The 23,285-nt window shown below is 38.5% G+C and overlaps 1 protein-coding gene across 13 annotated transcripts in view; it reads right to left on the reverse strand.

The window, feature by feature from the left end:
- The window catches only part of ANO6 (anoctamin 6), a 216,726-nt gene that overhangs the window by 127,767 nt on the left and 65,674 nt on the right, over window positions 1-23,285 (reverse strand). For 6 of the 13 annotated variants that reach the window (XM_509014.8, XM_003313749.6, XM_016923586.4 and 3 more), the window contains one exon: window positions 2,548-2,627. The exons of 4 other annotated variants lie outside the window; for them this stretch is intronic. In XM_509014.8, the coding sequence (XP_509014.3) occupies window positions 2,548-2,627 (80 nt within the window). Of the gene's footprint in view, window positions 1-2,547; window positions 2,628-11,673; window positions 11,940-14,132; window positions 14,194-23,285 lie in introns of those variants that run through there. 3 more of the 13 variants (XM_063786750.1, XM_016923585.4, XM_016923584.4) reach the window with 3 other exon arrangements.

Genomic DNA, 23,285 nt, shown 5'->3' on the forward strand with positions numbered 1-23,285 from the left:
AAAACACTAGGCTCTTGATCCTTCTAAAATCTGAACTATTTGAGGATAAGGCCCGAGTAAACATGAACTAGGCTTTGCTTTATTTCGGTTCAACTCCACAAACTGCAGTTGGACCTTCCAAAATGCCAGATGGAGAAAAACAGAATATTGATTTTTCAGCTCCTTTTATTCCTCTTTTCAGTCTTCTTTCTTCAATTTTGCTTTGCCTTTGGGTTCTTTCTGCTCTCAGGTTTGTACTGTGACACTCATTTCTGATTTTAAAATGTGGCTTGAATCAACTTACCTGATTTTGTCCTGGCATTTGCCTGCCTATACAACGGGAGCCACCCATTTTCACTGACGCTGTAAGCTTCTGCCTACAAAAAGAGCTGAGCTTAAATATAATGCTTGATTCCTCTGGGCACCCTGTTCTCAAGGCACCACTTCTACACCTTCTGTTTGTTTACCATGGAGACAGCAGTTTATGTTTACTGTGGAACTGGGAGTACACTGGCTAAGCTGATGCTAAGGAGAAAACACAGCAGCTATTTACATGTTACACGAAGAAGTGGCCTTAATGAGCATCAGATGTGTGAAAATCTACGAAGCACAAGAAAATCCCAGATTCTCTCCCGAACATGTTATGAACCCATAACTACAGAAAGATAATAGCCAGGATACAGAAATCTGTTATCAACCACACATACAGGGATATTGTGATTAACAGTTTTCAATGCCATCAATGCAGTCTAACAATATGACTCTCAATAATTCTGTAAGCGTGAGACTGAAAAATAAAAAAGTGGGGATTTAGCCCAAGAATCTCCTTCCAGCTTGGGTGTTCTCAGATTCACTGTGAAAACAAGTCTTTCAATAAGGTAAATGTATTCTGTGAGCCCGGAGTTCCACCCCTGGTCATTCTAGCTTAGACTAGCTGTCTTCTTCCACTTCGAAAAGGAAAATGTGGTACTCAAGAAGTTAATGCTGAAGGTGGAGGAAGATTATCAGTGTATCTGCCTTATCTGTGGCAACAAACTGCCGAGACTTGCCAGTCTGCAACATCGCAATACACTCAAGGCTGTTCTTGAGGAAAATACTTTTATTTTCACATAGGGAATTGGTGCGAACTATGTATAGGTTTACCAGGCACACCAACACCTTGTTGCACACAGTTCTTTTTAGATTAGATATGTTGCTTTAAAAGTATCAACAAAAGGAGCCAAAAATAAAACAACAAAAAAAAGAGGCAGCTTCATGAGTGTCTACCAGTATCATACTCAAATGTGAAATATCTGTGTCAATTCTGCTTTTGGTCTCTAACTGCAAAAGTTAGAAAACCCACAAAATTGCTCTGCTACTTTAAGATACAGGAATATTGGTGGGCATTCACAATTTCCCTTTACCAGAAATCTTATTGAATATAATAGGGAAGTCATTGAATACTACGTCTTTCTATTATATCCAGGTGATTTTCACAGTAGGCAATCTGCTAGTACACCACAGGAGTCCCACACTTTGAAATAAAATGGCATTGTGGATACAGTTTTATGTGCCATCCCTTTTCAGTCCAGAGCACTCTCTAGTTTCTTTACTCTTGGTTGAATTGACTAGGCAATCCATAAAGAGTGAGCAAGAACAGAAAAAGCACATAATGAGGTTTTTTTGGTCTTTACCAATAATACAATTGTGTTCTGCCAATTACTGGAGTGGTGATTGTATATCACATTGAAAATAAATAAAAAAACATTTCTGCACTCCTAAAGTGGTAGGCCATTTGCAGCAGGGACAAAAATCAGGAAATGTAAGTGGATCCTGGCATGTTTTTCCTACATATCTGGTGCAATAATATGGTACATGAGTCACAGAAACACTTGTTCCCATCCCCGCCCTCCAAATGAGCCTAATGTAAAAATCTATTTACTAAGGATATTTTGCACAAGGCATCCTATGTGCTTAATTTTCTTTAAAAAAGGCATTAATAAAATCACAGTAGCTTCTAATAAGATTTTTAATTCCTTAAGGGTAGGAACCATGGCTAATCTTTAATGAGTCCAATTTAATGGGAGCATTTAGTTCCCTTCCTGGTAGAAACAACCAACAGAATATTCCTAGCCCTACAAGATACATGTAGGTTGTATCACTGAAAGCTCCAGAATGAAAGGGAAAGTAGACTATGTTCGCTACCAGTGACTGGCACTGGTCAATATACCTGTATATGCTTAAAGACTGCTTTCCAGAGTTACTAACAACAGATACTGATAGCAATGGTATCAATGAATGGAACAGGAGTTTCAGAAACAAGATGCTATTTTATTACAAAATGAACTCCCATTTGCAATTACATGAACAATATGAAGAACAAACCTATAGACCACGATGCTTACACAATCAAGTTCAGCAACCTATTCCCAAGAGACACCAGAGCTCTGAACGCACAGTCCCTGCAATAAGATCTATGTAGGATCTACAGCCATTGAAGGAATGAATTCATAAAAGAACTTTTTTCTCATTTTGTGAAAAATCTCTTAGCTTAAGAATACAAATTTAAGATAAAGGAATAGTACTCACAAACTCCGGGGTTCGAAAATCATGCTGACTTTCCAGTGATCCCAAATCGGGGACAATTGTCTGTCCAAGGTTTTCCAACACTAAAAACGAATGAATATATAAACAAATGAAGCATGAACCTGCACTGGCTCACATAGTTCTTTACTTTTAAATCAGCAGCACCGGGTTATTAACATTGGTAGCACATTGACAGGTTTATATTATTTAACCCTTTCAGCTATCAGATATATTAAAAAATCTGTAGCAGCTGTTTCATCTATTGGATCTACCAGACGATGCCAGGGTTGTAGAACACTAGGTCTTAAAATTCTCTAGGCAAGGTCTACCACTGAAAATCATTTAACTGGTACACAGCAAGCAAATGTTACAAAAGTCTAACTAAGAAACACTTTACTGATGTTCTGTTTTCTATTACATGTCAGGGTACTGCTGTGAAGTCCCTTTGTGGGTAGCAATCTTCTTTTTCTTTTTTTTTTTTTTTTTTTGAGACAAGGTCTCACTCTGTCACCCAGGCTGGAGTGCAGTGGCACGATCACAGCTCACTGCAGCCTCGACCTCCTGGGCTCAAGTGATCCTCCCACCTCAGTCTCCCAAGTAGCTGAGACCACAGGTGTATATTACCATGCCTGACTAATTAAAAAACATTAAAAAACATTTTTTTTTCTTTTGTAGAGACAGGGGTATCCCTATGTTGCCCAGGCTAATCAGTCTCAAACTCCTAGCCTCAAGCGATTCTCCTGTCTCAGCCTCCCAACGTGCTGAGATTACAGGAATGAGCTACCATGCCTGGCTATTTTAAATCTGATAGAAATACAATGGGAGCCAGATAGAATTTACTAGTAAAGACGGTTTAAAAAAAAAGAAACAGGTGAAATTAATTTTAATAACATAATTTATTTAACCCATACTACCCTAATTATCATTTGAACATGTAATCAGTGTAAAAACTATTTATGAAATATTTTACCTCTTTTGTGTTAAGTCTTAGAAATCCAGTGTATATTTTATACTCACAGTGCATCTCAGTTCAGACTAGCCACATTTCAAAAGCTCAATAGCCATTTGTGACTAGTGGCTACCATATTGGACAAGTGCCATGTTAGAGGGATAGAGAAACCAAATCAAGAAGGTAGGTCATTCTGTAAGACGCTATAGTTTCATCTTGTCAACAAGTTACTGACATGAATAAAATGAATTGTTCCAAGTTAACAAAACAATCATTTGCAGCATGTGGTTCTGGATTGGATCCTGGTTTAAACAAATGAGATGCAAAGAACTTTTTTATTTTTAACTTGCAAAAATTTGAATAGAATTTTTGCTATGTAAGAAAATGTTCTGAATAAATGTAAAGAGATATTCTTAAATATTTAAGTAAGCTTAAAGATTTAATGTTTAAGTAAGTTTAAATAAATATTCTCATTTATCAATAGGTCCAGCCTCTTTAACAAGTCAATGACATTAAAAAGGGAGATCAGATTTAAAGAGCCCTAAAGGACAAAACCACTAGCAATATAGGGTCCTCGACTGGATCCTAATTTGGACAAACCAGTTATAAAGGACTTATTTTTCAAAACTGGAGAGTTTGAGTACGGAATAAGTATAAAACTATAAAAAATTATTTTTGGCTGGGCATGATAACTCACACTTGTAATCCTAGCACTTTGGAGGCCAAGGCGGGAGGAGTGCACAAGCCCAGGAGTTTGAGACCAGCCTGGGCAACATGGTGAGACATCTTTACAAAAACCTTTTTTAATTAGCCGGGCGTGATGGTGTGCACCTGTATTCCCAGCTACTCAGGAGGTTGAGGTGGAAAGATTGCTTGAGCCTGGGAGGTTGAGGCTACAGTGAGCTGTGATCATGCAGCTGCACTCTAGCCTGGGTGACAGCAAGATTCTGTCTCAAAAAGAAAGAAATAAATAATGCTTTAATTTTATTGTGTGTGATTTATCTCGGCTTTGTAGTGACTTTTAAAAATGCATACTATGTTTTCCCTTAATCCATTAAAAGCTTTTATAGAAGAGAAGGCTGGGTTCCTATTGATCTAGAAACATTCAGTGACCCAAAAGAAGAAAACTCAACATTCATATAGGGCAGAATCATAAGAGATCTCTATGTGATTGTTTACAAAACCAAAATATCAGCCAATAATTTAGCCAATTCAGATACCAAATACTTAGGTTTGGCACCTCACTAAGAAATCTCCTAATATTTGGATTCAATTTTTTTTTCTTTTTCTTTTTTTTGAGATGGAGTCTTCCTTGACTGCCCAGGCTGGAGTGCAGTAGCGCAATCTGGGCTCACTGCAACCTCTGCCTCCTGGGTTCAAGCAATTCTCCTGCCTCAGCCTCCCAAGTAGCTGGGACTACAGGCTAGTTTTTTTTGTATTTTTAGTAGAGAAGCGTTTTCACTATACTGGCCAGGCTGGTCTTGAACTCCTGACCTCATGATCTGCCTGCCTCGGCCTCCCAAAGTGCTGGGATTACAGATGTGAGTCACCGCTTCCGGCCTGGATTCAATTTTAGGTTCACACAGAATCTGAGGAAAAAATACCTCACATCTTTGTATACTTATGAATTGAAAAGAAATGCCAGTAGAAATGACAGTACAATCAAGTGATTCTAACTCTTCTGAAAAACTGAGTTCATTAGAGGACACCCTATGTGTGAACCAAAGCAGAAACAGAAAACAGATGAGATGAGCAAAGGCTTGAAGAGCTGCAACCATTGCCAAAATTAAGGTGCTTGCCTCTGAGAACTCCTGGAGGGCTATAGTAATCACCACACAGTCTGTTACACTGAGAGAGTTGTAACATACTAAACTGGTTATTCCAGTACAACAGTTGTCCAAGATAATTACACTCCTACAGAACATCTTTAAAACTTGCTAAAATGTGCTTATATGCTAGGCTATGATAAGTGTGTTCTAAGTTAGTGCTGGGCAGCTTGCTTTACATTTGGAAGAAAAGACCTAATCTTTTTATAGTATTAAGACAGATGTTAAAAAAATTATATCTATGGTATTTATGATATTTTGGTTTTTGGCAGAACCAGCAAACAAGGAAACATAATACTGTGGGGTTTTTTTTTTTTTTTTTTTACACCAGTATTATAAATCCGATGGAGTGACTTGGCATCTTATCTAGATTCCTAGATGATTAGATACCCAATTTATCTGTTATCTAAGGTCAACAGACGGAGCTGCTAAAGTTGATTTTTTTCTTTTTTCTAAATGAAAGGACAAGCTTAAGAAAGTATGCATTTTGCCTAAAGACAGGACAAACAAGATTACCCAGATGTTCTATCCAATAAACGGTATCTATGTAGCTTGAATGGATTTGTGAAAGAAATTAGAACTATTTATAGTTTTAGTTAGTCTGCTGGTAATGGAAACTAATAGATTCACTGGTTAATGTCAATACAAAGAAAAAACTGTAAATCTGAGTGAATAAAAACAGAAATGGCTTTATTGAAACATCGTCTAGGTAGAACAAAGCCACAGCTCTTGCTCTCATGACCTGATAGAGTGCTGGGAAGCAAATGATTTATGAGGCCAATATGATAATTACACCCCCACTACTGAGGGGCTCTAGTTACTGTTTGATATTCTCATTTATGGTAATCTAACACAACTGAAAAAGTTCATTTCTCAGCAAAAATAAAATAGTCAAAATCAAGGTGACTCTGAGGGTTTGTATTAAAATGAGCAGAATCAGGACAAAATTCTAAAAAGGCAAATATGTTAATTTCATTTCTTTCCTTATATAAATCATGTTTTTCTTAACGTAATATGTTGAAATGTATTTTTAGTCCTGTCACTATGCCTCAGCCTTATACAGCAAAAGTACTATCTTCAGTGGCATCATGTTTAGTTCATTTAATTTCAGCACTTGGAACAACAGTATTTGAGACCTCTATGTTATCTGTTCATCAAACGGCTGACTAGAAAACAAAAAATAGTTATTCTAATATGATGACAGAAACCTTGGTCTTGATACGTCAGTGGGATTTTGCATGGATGCACAATGAAAGTGCAGTTCAAAATCAGGTTCAACAAACATCAAAATCTACTTTATATTTTGCACACTGTGTTGTAAGGCCCTAGGGAAGCCAAGAAGAACCAGACAAGGTTCCATTTTCTTGAAGAAAGAAACCAGAGACATAATGAATGTTAATTTTAGTGTCATTTCTAAGTGCCACACTAGACAGATTTATGGAGTACTGTAAGAATACTATCAATTGGATTACTATAGGTAAACATTGAATAATTGATGATTTGGGTCAAAAGAAACCCACTAAATAGCTACCTTTCCTAAATTCAATAGAATTAATTATATAACAGTGAAAAATAAAAGAGCATACTTTAAAAATTTTTATCAATGCAATTAGTATAGTGAAATTGAAGCAATAAAGTCCTTGGTGGTACTGCTTCTGACTTATTTGATAGTCCAAAATTAACAGCCCAAAAGAATTTTCTAGAGGCCCAGTCATATTAATAATGCAACACTGGAAGCCTCTGCAGAAAGCTGCAGTTCACATGATTACTTGTCTACCAATTAGAAATGGAGTAACTAACATCCATTGTCCCAATTGTAAAATAAAGAGAAAATCTATACAGCAAAGTTGTTTGAGACTTATATAAACTGGCCAATAAAAAGAGCCATTGTCTACAAGTTTATAACTCAGACAATCTATTATCTATGAGAAAACACAAAATGATCTCAGGAAACTCTTGGTTAAAACCCCAAATACCTAATAGGTAGTGCCCTAGGAATAAAGATAATCAGAATTAGGCATCAACAATTTATCCAACTTAGCACTAGCATGGCAGGTGGTTGGGTCCAATGACTCATCTGTTACAGGGATTGGTTGCCATTAAAATTATCAGAGAGATAGTGAATATATAGAGAGAGAGCAAGTAAAAGTATACCAAGGCCTGGCACAAAGGGCACTGGGTATAGACTGAGGGGACTGATTGGGTTCAAGTTCTGATTCTGTAATTTCTTAGCTGCATGATCCTTGGCAATACTTATTCTCAAGTTTATTTATCTAATGCTAGTGATAACATTACTTTCCCTGGTTATCTCACAAAGTTGGGCAAAGATATAAATGACAATTCACAAGCATGTTGTAAAAAAAAAATAAAGCACTATATAAATAGAAATTAAGTTCATGTAACAGACTCAATGATATGAAGTCATGTAATCAGAAATGTACCTACTATTTTGTGCCTGGTACTTCTAAATGTCTTATCTTATTTAATCCTATTTTTGTCCCTTGTTTTCACAGATGAAGAATAATTAAGGTTATTGGCTGCATGAAGTTAACCAAGCAAAGTGACACAATGGGAATCTAAACCTGATTCCAAAATTGCACATCTTTTAAAATACATTAATTTGTCTCCTGAACTGCTGTGAATAATCCAAAGAACTCCTGATGTTAGATATAAGTTTAGAAGAAATTAGAATAGTATTGTATATAAATTTTAAAAATCAGCAAATAACTGCTTCAATATAGCCAGATAGAGATATAACAGACTAATACAATTTGGAAAAAAGAAAAAAAAGAAAAAAACAATGTAGTGAAATTTATATAGCATTCGCAATTAGAACTAATGGGAAAGCTCCACAGGGTAAACAGATACAATACTCTGGCAAGTGGTTAAAGACATTCGTGTGCCAGGGATTGAGCTAGATGATGTAAGTACAGATATCAAGATAAGGAGGGTACAGAATCTAACCTCAGTAATTCTATGATCTAGTCAACGTACACAACTAAAGAAATGTCAAAGGAATGGCCCATATCACCTTGAGAATGAGGACATGTTCACATATCCAGATTGGGCACGATATCTAGAGATCTGCCATGCTGTCTTGTACCTGAAACTCTTCCTTCCATTCTGAAAACTGGATCTCAGCATACATCTAATATTTGACCTGAATGCCAGCACTCACCAGTCATTATTCTAAAAGCAACCACACGGTTGGATCACCTGACACCAGGAGTTCGAGACCAGCCTGGGCAATGTAGTGAAACCCCGTCTCAACTAAAAATACAAAAATTAGCTGGGCATGGTGGTGCATGCCTGTAGTCCCAGCTACTCAGGAGGCTGAGGAACAAGAATCACTTGAACCAGGAGGCTGAAGTTGCAGTGAGCTGAGACCGCACCACTGCACTCCAGCCTCCTGAGTGACAGAGACTCTGTTTCAAAAATAAAAATAAAAATAAAAATAAAAAAATTAAAAAAGCACCTGTAATCACAGCACTTTGGGAGGCCAGGTGGACGGATCACTTGAGGTAAGGAGTTCGAGACCACCCTGGCTAAAGTGGTGAAACCCCGTCTCTACTAAAAATTAAAAAATTAGCCAGCCATAGTGGTACATGACTGTAACGCTAGCTACTCTGGAGGCTGAGGCAGGAGAATTGCTTGACCCAGGAAGCAGAGGTTGCAGTGAGCCGAAATTGGGCCCCTGTACCCCTGCACTCCAGCCTGGGCAACCGAGTAAGACTCTGTCTCAAAAACAAAACAAAATAAACAAATAAAAAAGAGAGTAAAAGCAACCACATACAGGGCCCACCATTTCCCGTTGCTTCATGCTTTCCAGATTGCTGGGCCTGCCCAGTCTCACTCCCCACATCACTTCAGCTGAGTCTATCCCCGCCCCGCTGCTCCTGCATCATTCTCTGGTAGTCATAATTGTTCTAAGGGGTTCCAACATCTCTTTCTCTGGCCTCAGTTTAACAGGATTTGCCATATTTTGGTGAACAATGAGGTGAGAGAAATTCTACTTCCTATATTAGCAAGAGGTTGTAGGCTTGCAGAGTATAGGCCTTGTGATATTACAACGAGATTTTAAAATAGAGCCACTCAGTCATTATTAATGCAAAGAATGTTAGTAATAAAACATAAAATACAAAGCCAGAAGCGTAGCTTTCAAGAGCATGATGGCTATGTATTGCTACACAGGACAATGGACTTGAATCATAAGAGCGCTACATGGTTTAGCCCTGAGGCTCAGGCACCTCACTTAACGCTAAGTCTGTTTCCTCATCAATAAAATGCAGATTATAATGCCTACATCAGAAGGTTACTGTGGAGAATAAGCTGACATATATATGAAACTGACGTGAAGACTCTTAAGTACTATATAAATATTGGCTATCATAATTTTTCACTTCAATTTTTAATACGTTTTATCATCCTTTGCCTCACTAGGCACCAATTTTTCCTTCTGACTTCTATCTTGACAATCCCTGTCCTTCATTTCCTTTTTAAATATTAAAATAAATTTAAGCATAGAAAGGGATAACATTAATTCAGCAATCATTTTCAAATAACTACAACGTTCTGGGCAATGTTGGTTACTTGTTTCTAATGAAAAGAAATGTCAATCAGGAAATGTCTGAATCTGGATGGATCAGTCTCTTACCCAGTTTGTTACTGGCAAGTAAACTCAATGACTTAATATTTACATTAACAAAAAAAGTGGCAGTCTCTTCTAATCATTTCTAGAATGCAAATTCCAAATTCAAATTGATAGTTTTCATTACAGTTCTCTGTCTTTCCCATCTATCTTAAGACAGGAGCTTTCCCTCCCTCCCTGCACCTGGCCCCCTTCTCAACAAAGATATTTCTACAATTATTACCACTTCAGCCACTGCTTCTAAAACAAAGAAGGAAAAAGAAAGTCATTCATGAAGATGTAAACTTTGTCAGGGTAAGAATATTTTTTACTCATGGCCAGGGTCCAGTACTATACATTTGGCAATTCAGAAAATTAATAAATATTCTCTCTGCATTCTGGTAAAAAAATGCTTTTCCTCAAAAGGTTCCCCTTTGCTGTGCTACCCTTCTTGAATAATGTATTATCATCAGTTCAATTCCCCAATCCAAAAGCGGGAGCCATTCTTGACCTTTCTCTTTCCTTCACTATCAATATTTTGGTAAGTCACTAAATTATATCCTTCTTATTTTCAACCTCATCTTAAGCGTTTTCTACCTACCTGGAATGCACATTCCCATGTCCCCTGTGTTACTCTTTCTTCAAATTTTTCTTTCAATGTCACTGCTTATGTGCCAGGTTAAGTTACTTGCCTCCACTTCATGCTCCTATAGCACTAATTTGGATGTCTAGTAAAACCTGCCACATTATTATAGGTGGAGCCAAAAAATCATTGCATTATTGGCTATTAAAATACAGTATTTTGGCTGGGCGCGGTGGCTCACGCTTGTAATCCCAGCACTTTGGGAGGCCGAGATGGGTGGATCATGAGGTCAGGAGATCGAGACCATCCTGGCTAACACGGTGAAACCCTGTCTCTACTAAAAATACAAAAAAAAAAAAAAAAAAAAAACATTAGCCAGGCATGGTGGCAGGCACCTGTAGTCCCAGCTACTCAGGAGGCTGATGCAGGAGAATGGTGTGAACCTGGGAGGCGGAGCTTGCAGTGAGCTGAGATCATGCCACTGCACTCCAGCCTGGCAACAGAGCGAGACTGTCTCAAAAAAATAAAATATAATATAATACAGTATTTTTTTCAGTTGGACATCCAGTTATGGGAAAAAGGTTTTTTTTTTTAAAAGAGTGATTTTTATAAGCAAAATTTACAGCTCACATTGAACAGAATTCAAAATTATCACATGGTTACTTTTTGACAACTACCCACCACTATAGAAGATAAAATCTGGGGAAAAGATAGGTGTTGATCCTTCTTATCACAAGAAAACTGTGTGGTCATTGTTTTTCTTCTCCACTAGTCCATGAGCTCCTAGAGGGCAAGCCATTGTCTTATTCAACTCTATATTCCAAGAACCTGAAACAATACCTTGCATATTATAGATGCTCAATAAATGAGAAAATAAACAAATGATGAAATTAATTATAAATTTGTCACTCCAGTACAGTTACTAGTGCTCTTCAATTCCTCAAAATGTAATTGCTTAGATAATAAGAGAGTGCTTCTATTTCCAGAACCATATTGCACTGCACCATACTGTGACACACACACAAAGCAGACTAATAATACAGTGTCCCTTCAAGACCAAATACTCATCAAGTATTTGGACAATATTTATAAAAAAGGAGCCTCCCCTGCACTCTGCCCACTGCTCACTGTTCCAGCAACTCACCAAATAGGAACATGTTCTTACCAGCAGCACAAAACATTCCACAGCAGAACAAAAGGGGGAATGGACAATTCGGTGAGTCCTTGACGCTTCTTACCCTCCTACCTCTACCTTAAGTGACAACTCTGAAGATTTCTATCATCCACAAACAGCAATATTTCTGAGAAGAGTTTCAGTAAGCACAATTTCTCCACCTTGTAACATTTCCATGTTTGGTGTTGTTTCAGCTCTGCTTATGAACTCTTCCCCTATTCCCACAAGCCTCCTCTGCCCCAACAGTTCAGCTCTAAAAATACATCTAGAAGTTAAACATGCGTCCTTTGGAAGAGCTGGAAACAACTATCACATTATTGATTCTCACACACAACTGGATTACCTAATGCTTTTATAGAAAAACTCAATGTACACTGCAAACCTATCAGATTCACTGTGAATTCATGACTTCTCTTACCATCTTAAAAAAATTTATTGCAGTAACGTAATATATAAGCATAAAGTTTGCCACTTTAGCCATTTAAAATATATAATTCAGTGGCAATAATTACATTCACAATGTTGCACAGCCATCACCACTATTTCCAAAATGTTTCTGATCACCCCAGAAACTCTAACCATTAAGCACGAATTCCCCATTTCCCCTTCCCCTTTTCCCCAGTCCCTAGTTATCTCTAATCTTTTTTCTATCTCTATGAATTTGCCTATTTAATATATTTCATATAAATAGAGTTATACAATATTTGTCCTTTTGTTTCTGGCTTATTTCACTTAGTATAATGTTTTCAAGTTATATCCAAGTTGTAGCATATATCAGAACTTTGTTCCTTTCTATGACAGAATAATACTTCATTGCACAGATATACTACGCTGTATTTACCCCATTCATCTGTGGATGGACACGGGTGTTGTTTCCACCTTTTGGCTATTGTGAATAATGCTGCAACGAGCACTGTTATACAAGTATCTGAGTCCCTGTTTTCAATTCTTTTGGGTGTATATCTAGGATTTGGAACTGTGGATCGTACGATAATTATGTTTGCTTTTTAAGGAATTGCCAAATTGTTTTCACAATGCCTGCACCATTTTACAGTCCCATCAGCAATGTATGAGGGTTCTAATTTCTCTACATACTCACCAACACTTACTATTTTGTGTGCTCTTATTTGATTAAAAAAAAAAAATAGTAGCCATCCCGGTAGGTGTAAAGTGGTATTGTGGTTTTGATTTTCACTTCCCTAATGGTGAATGATGTTGAGCATTCCCTCCTGTGCTATTAGATATCTGTACATATTCTTTTGGAAAAACATCAAAAATGCTCAAGTCCTTTGCCCATTTTCCAACTGAGTCTGTCTTTTTGCTGTGTTCAGGAGTTATTTATATATTCTGGATATTAAAGGCTTATCAGATACATGATTTCCAAATATTTCTCCCATTCTGTAAGCTGCCTTCACTTTTTTAATATCCCTTGATGCACAAAAATTTTTAATTTTCTCAAGTCTCGTTATCTATTTTTAATTTTTTTTTGTTCATGTTTTTGATGTTATATCTAAGAATCTACTGCCAAATCCAGGTCATAAAGATTTTCCTTTGTGTTTTTTTTTTTTTTTTTTGAGACGGAGTTTCACTCTTGTTGCCCAGGCTGGAGTGCAATGGCGCGATCTTGGCTCACCGCAACCTCCGCCTCCTGGATTCAAGCGATTTTCCTGCCTCAACCTCCTGAGTAGCTGGGATTACAGGCATGCACCACCATGCCCAACTATTCCCTTATGTTTTCTTCATGAATTTAGCTCTTGCACGTGGGTTAATCCATTTTGAGTTAATTTTTGTCTGTGGTGTGAGGTGGGATTGAACGTTGCTCTTTTCGCATGTGGAAATCCAGTTGCTGCAGCACCATTTGTTGAAGAGACTCTTCTTTCCTCATTGAGTGTATATGGCACACTTTTCAAAAACCAGTTGGGCCATTGACATGTGGGTTTATTTCTGGACTCTTGATTCTATTCCATTAGTCTATATATCTATCTGTACCCAAGATCACACTATTTTGATCACTGTAGCTTTGTCATTAAGTTTTGAAATCAGAACCCATGAATCCTCTGACTTTATTCTTTTTCAGAATTGTTTTGGTATTTGGACAACTTGCCATCTCATATGAAATTGTGGATCTGCTTTTTCATTTCTGCAACTTTTAGCATTTAATAAACAGACTTTTAAAAACTTAGATTTACCATTAAAAATAGATAGCTGAAGAGTAATGTTATTTAATTTTGCCCATTTGGTATTTTAAAAGCCTGGTTTAGACAGCTGATATTCTATAAATGGCAAACAGTATTAATTGTAGAAATATGTTCCAATAACATCTTGGAACACTACTACTATTGCTTCACAGTCTAACTGGTTCAGGTCTCCTAAGACCCTCAGGCTCGCAGTTCAACATTATCCTGGGTTTGCAACTGGTTGTGGCTTACCAGAAACTTGGTTCTAGTCGCTGACCTGTCAGTTCCCAGATTATAGTGACTGCACATGGCCTGGGGATGAAAGAAGACACCACTTTTAAATTCCTATTGTCTTTCAGCTCAAAGCACATTTAAGTCATAACTTCATGCTTAACCTGTGAGAGTAGGCCTGATTTCAAAACCAGTTTTTGCTGCCTAGAAGGAATGAGAACATAAAAATGAAAGGAAAAAAAAAACCGCTATAGGTTCACATGACCTTATCCAAAACCTGTGATGCCAAAACCTAGTGTTTCAGAATTCAGAATTTTTCAGAATTAAAAAAAAATTTTTTTTACATGTATATATTGTCTCTATTACTAATGCATCCCAGTGAAGTCTGGAACAGCATGCCTTACCCAAACACATTCATATTTTGCAGCCAGATAATATAAATATTCATTTGAGGGGGAGGATAATGAAAAATGTAAATAGTCTTGTGTTGGTTGAGGTCAGATATCTACATCAAATGAGTTCAGCTCTGTCAGGTTTTATAACCAAAGGAATTACCAAAAACATTTTTTTCAGCACTTTATGGATGTTTGAATTCTAAGGAATTGTGAACCTGTAATAACTAAGAATATATTCAGCACCCAATAACAGATTACACAAAACCTCAGTACAGCTGCTTGTCATATACACACAGAGCAAAAGGTTGGCCAATTACCTTCGAATGAAAAACTAATTGACTGGAAAAGGGAAAGACCCCATAGGGTCTCATTTCCTCTAATCATCTCACAAATTGAGTATTTACCAAATTAGTATTTCCCCCAGTAATCAGCTACAAATAAACTCTAACCCAGAAAGTAAATCCTAAATTTGGATAAAAGGAAAATCAGAATTGATATACTACTTTTAATTATCCAAATGAACAGAAAATAGTCATTAATATCTAATATTAGCAAAGATGCTGGGAATAAACACACACTGGCAGTGTGGGGTGGTATATTTTTGGGTAGCAATTTGGTGAGTATAGCAAAAGCTTTAAAATTATTCACACCCAGCTGGGCACAGTGGCTCACACCTGTAATCCCAGTACTTTGGGAGGCCAAGGCGGGTGGATCACCTGAGGTCAAGATCAGCCTGACCAAAATGGTGAAACCCCACCTCTACTGAAAAAATACAAAAATTAGCCAGGTGTGGTGGCAGGCACCTGCAATCCAAGCTACTCAGGAAGGTGAGGCAGGAGAATAGCTTGAATCTGGGAGGTGGAGGTTGCAGTGAGCTGAGATTGCACCCCTGCACTCGAGCCTGGGAAACAGAGTCAGACCGTGTCCAAAAAAAAAAAAAAAGTAATAATAAAATAAAAATAATTCATACCCTTTGATCTTATAATTCTACTAGGAAATACTTGATTGCTTAAATCAATTAGGATACAGCTATATGACTGTATATAATGCAATTATTTAAAATAATTTATAGAATATTCATGACAGAAAATTTCAGCAATATATCTCTATGTGAAAAAGTAGATTATAAAATGTTATATATTACTGGCTAACACGGTGAAACCCTGTCTCTACTAAAAAAAAAAATACAAAAATTAGCCAGGCGTGGTGGCAGGCGCCTGTAGTCCCAGCTACTCGGGAGGCTGAGGCAGGAGGATGGCTTGAACCCAGGAGGTGGAGCTTGCAGTGAGCTGCGATAGTGCCACTGCACTCCAGCCTGGGCGACAGAGCGAGACTCCGTCAAACAAAACAAAACAAACAAACAAAAAAGTTATGTATTATAATATATACCCAAAAGAATTAAAAGTAGGAGCTCTAACAAATATTTGGACATCCATGTTCATAGCAACATTTACAATAGCAATTCAAGTGTCCACTGACTGATGAAATGGGTAATAAAACATAATGGAGTACTATTCAGCTTTAAAAAGGAAGAAAATTCAAACATATACTACAACATAGATTAATCTTGAGGACATCAGGCTAAGCAACATAAACCAGTCACAAAAGGACAAAGAATGTAGGATTCCACATATATGAAGTACTTAGAATAGTCATATTCACAGAGACAGAAAGTAGAATGGAGGTTGCCAGGAGAAGGGGGAATGGGGAGTTATTGTTTAATTGGTAGTTTCAGTAACAACCTTTTTCAAGATGAAAATGATTCTGGAGATGGATGGTGGTGATGGTTGCACAACAATGTGAATGTACTTAATGCTTTTAAGTGCCGAACTATACACTTAATGGTTAAAATGGTAAGTTTTAGATTATGTGTATTGCACCACCACACACAAAAAAGTGTAGCTTTAAAAAAATAATCCTTTAGCTGTTGTAGGCTAGGCTGTACCAGGCAGTAGGTGCTTTCTAACACCTAGATGGGTGAGCAGGAATGAGATCTACTACATGCTCTGCTGTCCTTTAGGGAGAGCTCTTCTGAGGCTTCAGTCCATAACGACCATCTGACGGGTGGAGGGGACTCTCGTGGTGCTGGGGCTTTTATCATCTTACCTCTACTTTAACTCTCCCCCTTGCCATGAGCCATTTTCCAATAAACTGAAGGGTATATAATTTTAAAAATTGTTATGTATTATATGATCTAAGACTTATATGGGGTTAAAAAAATGTAAGCAAAAGGATAAGGAGTAGTGGGATGTCAGGTGATCTTTATTATTTTAATACTTGATGTTTTCCAAATTTTCCACAATGAACAAAAGACCAACACATCAAGAAGCATCCCAGTTTTAGCATATCTACCCTCCACTGTGTCTTCCCTTCAAAAGAGGTTTGCTATACCTTGCCTTTCCCACTTCAGTAAATGCCCCAAAATTCACCAAATTAACCAGACCAAAATTACTGACGTCATCCCTGACTCCTTTTCCTTATTCTCCCACATCCAATTTCTCAGTAAATCCTGTCCGCCAAATTTTCAAAACCTACCCAGGAGCCAGCTACTTTTCACCATTCCCACAGGGCTTCTATGGATAATACAGCTCACACTTAAGAGCGTGCAATAGATTCCAGTGCCTATTCTATAGCTAAGTCCTTTTCATATATGAACGCCTTACATTCTCACAGCAGTTCTGCAAGGTAAGAAAAGTACAACAGTTACCTTCATATCACTGATGAAGAGGCATGGAGAAGTTAGGTATTTTGCATAAGATCACACAGCTAATGAGCAGTGGAATCAAAATTTGAACCCCGGAGCTCACAGGTTATGCTTTTAACCACTATATTACACTGCGCGCTCGGCCTTAGGTAGCGTTCTCTCTCACATTATTCAGCTCTCTGTTCAATATCCCTGTCTCAGAGAAGTTGTCCCTGAAATTCTAATTTAAGCAGCCCTAGAGAAGAGCCACCATTCTGTTAGCTTGCCCTGCTGTACTTTCCTTTAGCACTTAATTAGTAATTACGCATAAAGTATGTAAGTTCCATAAGGGTAGAGATCTCACCTTGTTCATGGCTGAAACCCAACCACCTAGGATAGTTCCTGGGCCATGTTAGGCGATCCATCATTAATCTGTTGAATGACTGACCAAATGAATGCATAACTAATATAAGACTGGCTGCTGGAGTAAGACAGACCTGAATGCAAATCCCAGACCTACCACTTCCTAACCACGGGAGCTTAGATCATTCAACCTTCCTATCCCCCTCAGTGTCTGCACCTGGAAAATGGGACTAGTATTTACCCCTCAGGGTTGTCTTGAGGATAAAATGAGTTGTGGCATGTGAAGTGTTTAGCCTGGTTACTTACACATAGTAAACACTTGACAAACATTAGCTACTTGTATTGCAAATGAGAGGGGGAAAAATGTTATGCTTAATCCTGCCCGAAGTTCTTTTCATTTTTAAAAGAGGGGTATACAGCTTTAGGAAGATAGCTGTTGAGAAATAAAGTTGCTGATGATAGTTTATTAAATGTTAGGTCACACTGAAGATAAGGAAAACCGTATGTAAATTTGGTCTAATACTGAAAGCGGGGAGAACTCAAAACACATTAGCTCTATCTAAATTCCATTTTTTGCATTCTCTGTTGTATTTCTAAATCATACCCCCTAATTAAATCTTGAATATATGGATATTTTTTAAGTCATCGGTTAAATAATGGACTGAAACAATAAAAATTCCTTCTGGATGGATGTTTTTCTAGTTCAGGGTATTATTTTAGGCCAAATATAATTGAATGCCTTTACGGTTAAGATTATTTAAATTCATATTCAAGTCCCAGTCACCCATAGTCTCAGCTACTCAGGAGGCTGAGACAGGAGGATTGCTTGAGCCCAGGAGTGCAAGTCCAGCCTAGGCAACACGAGGAGATCTCTCTTTAAAAAATTATAAATTCATATCCAGCCACTGCCCATCGTGCTGTTGCTGCTGCTCAGAGGTAAAACAGGGAAGGAGTCAAGTGCAACTCTATCAGTAGAAGCCTTTTTCTTGTTCAACCTTCCACAGCCCAGTAGCCTCAGGTAACTTTTCAGAAGCAGGATATCCAGATCAGGCCCCAGCCATTCTCTTACTGCTGAAGGGGTAGCAACCGATGGCTATCTTAACTAAGGACTTCACCAAGTGCTCTGAATAAGGCAGCTATCTGAGGGAAACTCAGACCTCCGGTGGGGAGGAGGAGTCTCAGAAAGAAGCACCTGGCCCTGTGCCACAGGGTGCTGATCTCTTTCAGCCTACAACACTCACAACAACCTCCTCTCCAGACCGTCCCAGTGATGCAGGTGCTCCACACAATTACTTGGGAGCCTTTTTTTTTTTTTTGAGACGGAGTCTTGTTCTGTTGCTAGGCTGGAGTGCAGTGGCGCGATCTCGGCTCACTGCAACCTCTGCCTCCCGGGTTCAAGCGATTCTCCTGCCTCAGCCTCCCGAGTAGCTGGGACTACAACGCCTGGCTAATTTTTTGTATTTTAGTAGAGACAAGGTTTCACCATGATGGTGATCTCCTGACCCGTGATTTGCCTGCCTCAGCCTCCCAAAGTGCTGGGATTACAGGCGTGAGCCACCGCGCCCGGCCTCGGTAGCCTTTTTACTGCAGCATTTCTCAACTCTGAATATGTAACTTTTATAAGGGGCTTGAATCTATGCTGTTTTCTCCACAAATAATCAACTCCTCGTGTCTCTTCTTTCATTATACTTTGATAGTTGATTCTGTAACTTAAAATTATATTCAGGTGCTAGTTGGTAACTACTTCCTACTACTCTCCTCAGTAGATGGGGTGGGGCCTGGTGATGGATGGCAGGCAGGAACACTGCCTTCAAATTGGGAAGCTTTTATTTAATAGGTCTGTGAAGGCCATTTCTTCTAGAATCCCAACCTGGAGTTCAATCATGTGATTATATTCTCCAGGTGGCCAGGCATAGCTAAGGAAATTTAAGTATTTTTACTCCAGAAAATATCACAATTTAGTTCTTTAGTTGAGATCTTACAAAATAAACAGATTATCTGACTACAGCTAAATCATCTTAGAGATTCAAGCTACTTAAAATTTCTTAAATATGCACTTAACATGTTAATTACAGAAATAATAGAAATGACATATAACTCAGATTGCCCCTCCCTAGGGAGTAATAATCCTGAGGCTTGTTCCAGGATTAAATGTCTTAAATTACTGGTCCTTTGTGGTTTCATCTGAGGCCTGCTTTTGTCCTTGTCCTTTCCTTTTATGCGCCAAATTTATACAGGCATCAGACTTTCACACATAATAACTATCATTTACTTAGCATGCAGGATGAGCTAAGCATTACAGTAGGTCTTAGATACACGAAAACAGTCACTAAGGTATTTTACGTGGGAAGGCTTTAGGTAAATAAAACATACCAGTGACCATCTGGGGAGAACAGATGCCTGCAAAGGGCTGGGGGAGCCCAAGAAGAGACTCCTAAAGCAGCCTGGCTGGGAGTTGGAGGAGGTAGCCCCTGGTGGGCATCAGCAAACAACACCCCTTTTAAAATAAAGGCCTTAGCAGCAGCCTCAGAAGCAAAAGTTTTTCTCTGACCTTCTCCTGCCCGCCTGTCTCTCAATCCCATTCTCCCCTGAGGCTGGCCACAGAAACTAGAAGATGAGTTTAGAAGCCAGAATTCCTTTTGAGGGATTTTTTACAAAATTATACAGAAAGGTGGAGATAAAGAAATTCTGGCCATAAGATTCTGGACATAAAGTACTTATCTGATCTACACTGTTTGACTGTAGGTTAAAATCCACATTCCAGAGAGTCTTACCCAGAAGGAAGGAATGCTGCTTAGAGAGGTCAAGAAGCGTCTGGACAGACAGGCCTTGCTGGGTTTCCCCATTCTGTCTATTCGCATTAGATCAGACCCTTTTTTCCAATTGTGTTTCTACATGGCTGTCTATACTTTCTTGAATCTAAGCATAAAAATGGACAATTTCCCCTGTATCTTCGGGTCTTCATTCTGAAGGTTTCCATATCATCTAAAACTATGATCAAATAAATTTGTATGCCTTTTATCCTATTAATCTGCCTCTTGTCAGTGATTTTCAGCAAACCTTCAGAAAGCAAAGGGGAAGTTTTCCTTTGGCCTTGACACCCCTAAACCATGTCCTTATGGATGCATAAGAGGAAGTGAGAGACAATCTAAGAGGTTGTTGTGATAGGAAAACCCAGGCTGGAATAACAGTGATGGTGGTAGTGGGGATAAACAGAAATACATGGATTCCGGTGACATTAAGGTATTAGAATCAACAGGCCCTGCAGGCTGATAGGAAAGGAAGATGAGAAATGCTTAGACTACGAGTCCTGTCTGACTTTACCAACTGGGTTCACTAAGTAAGAAGGGCCTTTTAAATCTAACTCTTCCTTCACCAGTTTCAGTAGGAAATCTTAGCTCCCATTATGTAGACAGTAGAAAAAATAGATGCTATTACATGGAAACATTAAATTATATAACTGAATCAACCAAATTATATTTATTCCTTCAACCAATAAATGTTTGTGGCACTCTTGCTAAACGTAAGCACTGGGCAAGCTCTGGAAATACAGCAGTAACTGAGGACTTTGCCTTTCCCCATCCTGTCCCATCTACCCACTCCTCCTCATGGGAGAGGTGGCATATCCCTTCTGATCATAGCCCAAAGCCTCCTCCTATGCCATGGCTCCCATTCCCACAGGACTTCTTGTGACTTCAGCACTTTTTACTGTGACTTCAACCTACGCTTCATTTTCACCTTTGTCAACATTTTTCATGCTCAGATTTATTCCATCTTAAAAAAGTAAAAAGCCTCTCCTTAGGAAATGTATCACTATCAAATGTTAAATGTGCATATACTTCGACCTCACAAATTCTACTTAATTCCTGTACACATTTGGAAAGATATAAATATGCATAAGTATGTTAAGATGTTGAGTGTAACATTATGAGAGACACCAAAATTTCTAAGTAAAACTAAAATATCCAGACAACACTACAGCACAGTAGAATAGTATGCTTCTACTTTAGGGAGTAACATGTCTATAATATACAGAACAAAAACACAAACTTTGCCAACTACATAGCAATAAAGCCAATTTTTGTAATGTAAGTGTGTATGAGAGAGCGAGCAATAGCACATGTACAGAAAAATCTTGAAGGATACACCTCAAACTATTAACAGTGGCTATATATGAGAGAATGCAATTATGGAGACGATTCTCAGTTATACTTTTTAATGTTTAGAACTTTTACAACGACTCATTGTAAAATATATTGCTTTGTCATCAGAATAAAACAATAAAGATAAAAGGTTATCAAAAAAGTTAAAACAACTTTAATCAGCCTTTCCACTGCACCTATTGCATTATAACATAGTCCTTACTACTACTGATAAGGTCAAAGTACGCTGGCACTCCTCTACCATGGACTCAGCCCCCATCAGTCACCAGCCGGCTCTAAGGTCCATAGTGACTTGCATGCTGCTAAACCTAATGCCCATTTTACATTTTTGCCTTACTTGACATCTCAATGAGCTTTGACACGGCTGGCCATGACTTCTTTTGAAGACTCTCTCCTCTTGGTTTCATTCTCTTAGAGGGTCTTCCATTTCTCTGATTTCCTCCATTGGTGCCTCCTCCTTGACTGCGCCTTGACTTCTGAAAATATTCAGGGCTCCATCCAAGCCCTGCTCCTCTTTGTCTGCTGGCAACTGTTAACACAGGTAGACTAAAGGTTCCAAATGCATTGCTCTATTTCAGCCATCTCTTCTGAGCCACAGATTCACATATCCAACTGCCTATGCAACATCTTCACTTGGAAATGTCCCAGGCATCTCAGACTCAGTATTAACACACAGGACTTATGCTTCCCTCTCAACCACAAACACACTCAAAGCTGTTCTTCAATATTTCTTGTCTGCATAAATGGTAACCCCACTTATTTGGCTGGTCAAGCCAGAAACCTGGTTGTCATCCTTGACTAGCCTCCCTTCCGCATCCCCCACAGCCAAACATTCACTCTCCTATGGTGCTGAAGAGTTCTTGACTGTCTTCCTCTCTTCATCTCATCCTGCCAAGCCCCTTGCATCTGTTATTGGGACTATTGCACCAACCTCCTGACCGCCCGCCCACCTGCCAGCAACTTTCATCCCCTTTTAATCACTTATCTTTTCAGTAGCCAAAGCAATCTTTGAAAATAAAATTCTGACCCAGCACTTTTCTGCTTTAAATACTTTAATAGCTTCCCATTAGGAAACCAGTTTCAAATTTAAGATAACAAACAGATGTTATTTCTGTAATGGGGAATGATATGGTTTGGCTGTTTGTCTCCTTCAAATCTCCTGTTGAAATGTAATCCCGAATGTTGGATGCAGCATCTAGTGGGAGGTAATGGACCATGGGGGTAGATGTCTCATGAATGGCTGAGCACCATCCCCATGCTTATGAGTTCTTGCTCAGTTCACATGAGATCTGGCTGTTTTAAAAGAGTATGGTATTCTCCTCTCTCTCTTGCTCCTTCTCTCGCTATGGGACATGCTGCCTCCCCTTCGCCTTCCGCCATGATTGTAAGCTCCCTGAGGCCCTCCTAGAAGCAGATGCCAACAGTGCACTTCCTGTATAGCCTGCGGAACTGTGAGCCAAAATAAACTTATTTTCTTTATAAATTACCCAGTCACAGGTATTCCTTTACAGCAACACAAGAATGGAATAACATGGGAAAAAATAAGACCAATGATTTTTAAAGAAGGCTG

This window comes from Pan troglodytes, chromosome 10 (assembly GCF_028858775.2).
Source record: "Pan troglodytes isolate AG18354 chromosome 10, NHGRI_mPanTro3-v2.0_pri, whole genome shotgun sequence".
NCBI classification, from domain to species: domain Eukaryota; kingdom Metazoa; phylum Chordata; class Mammalia; order Primates; family Hominidae; genus Pan; species Pan troglodytes.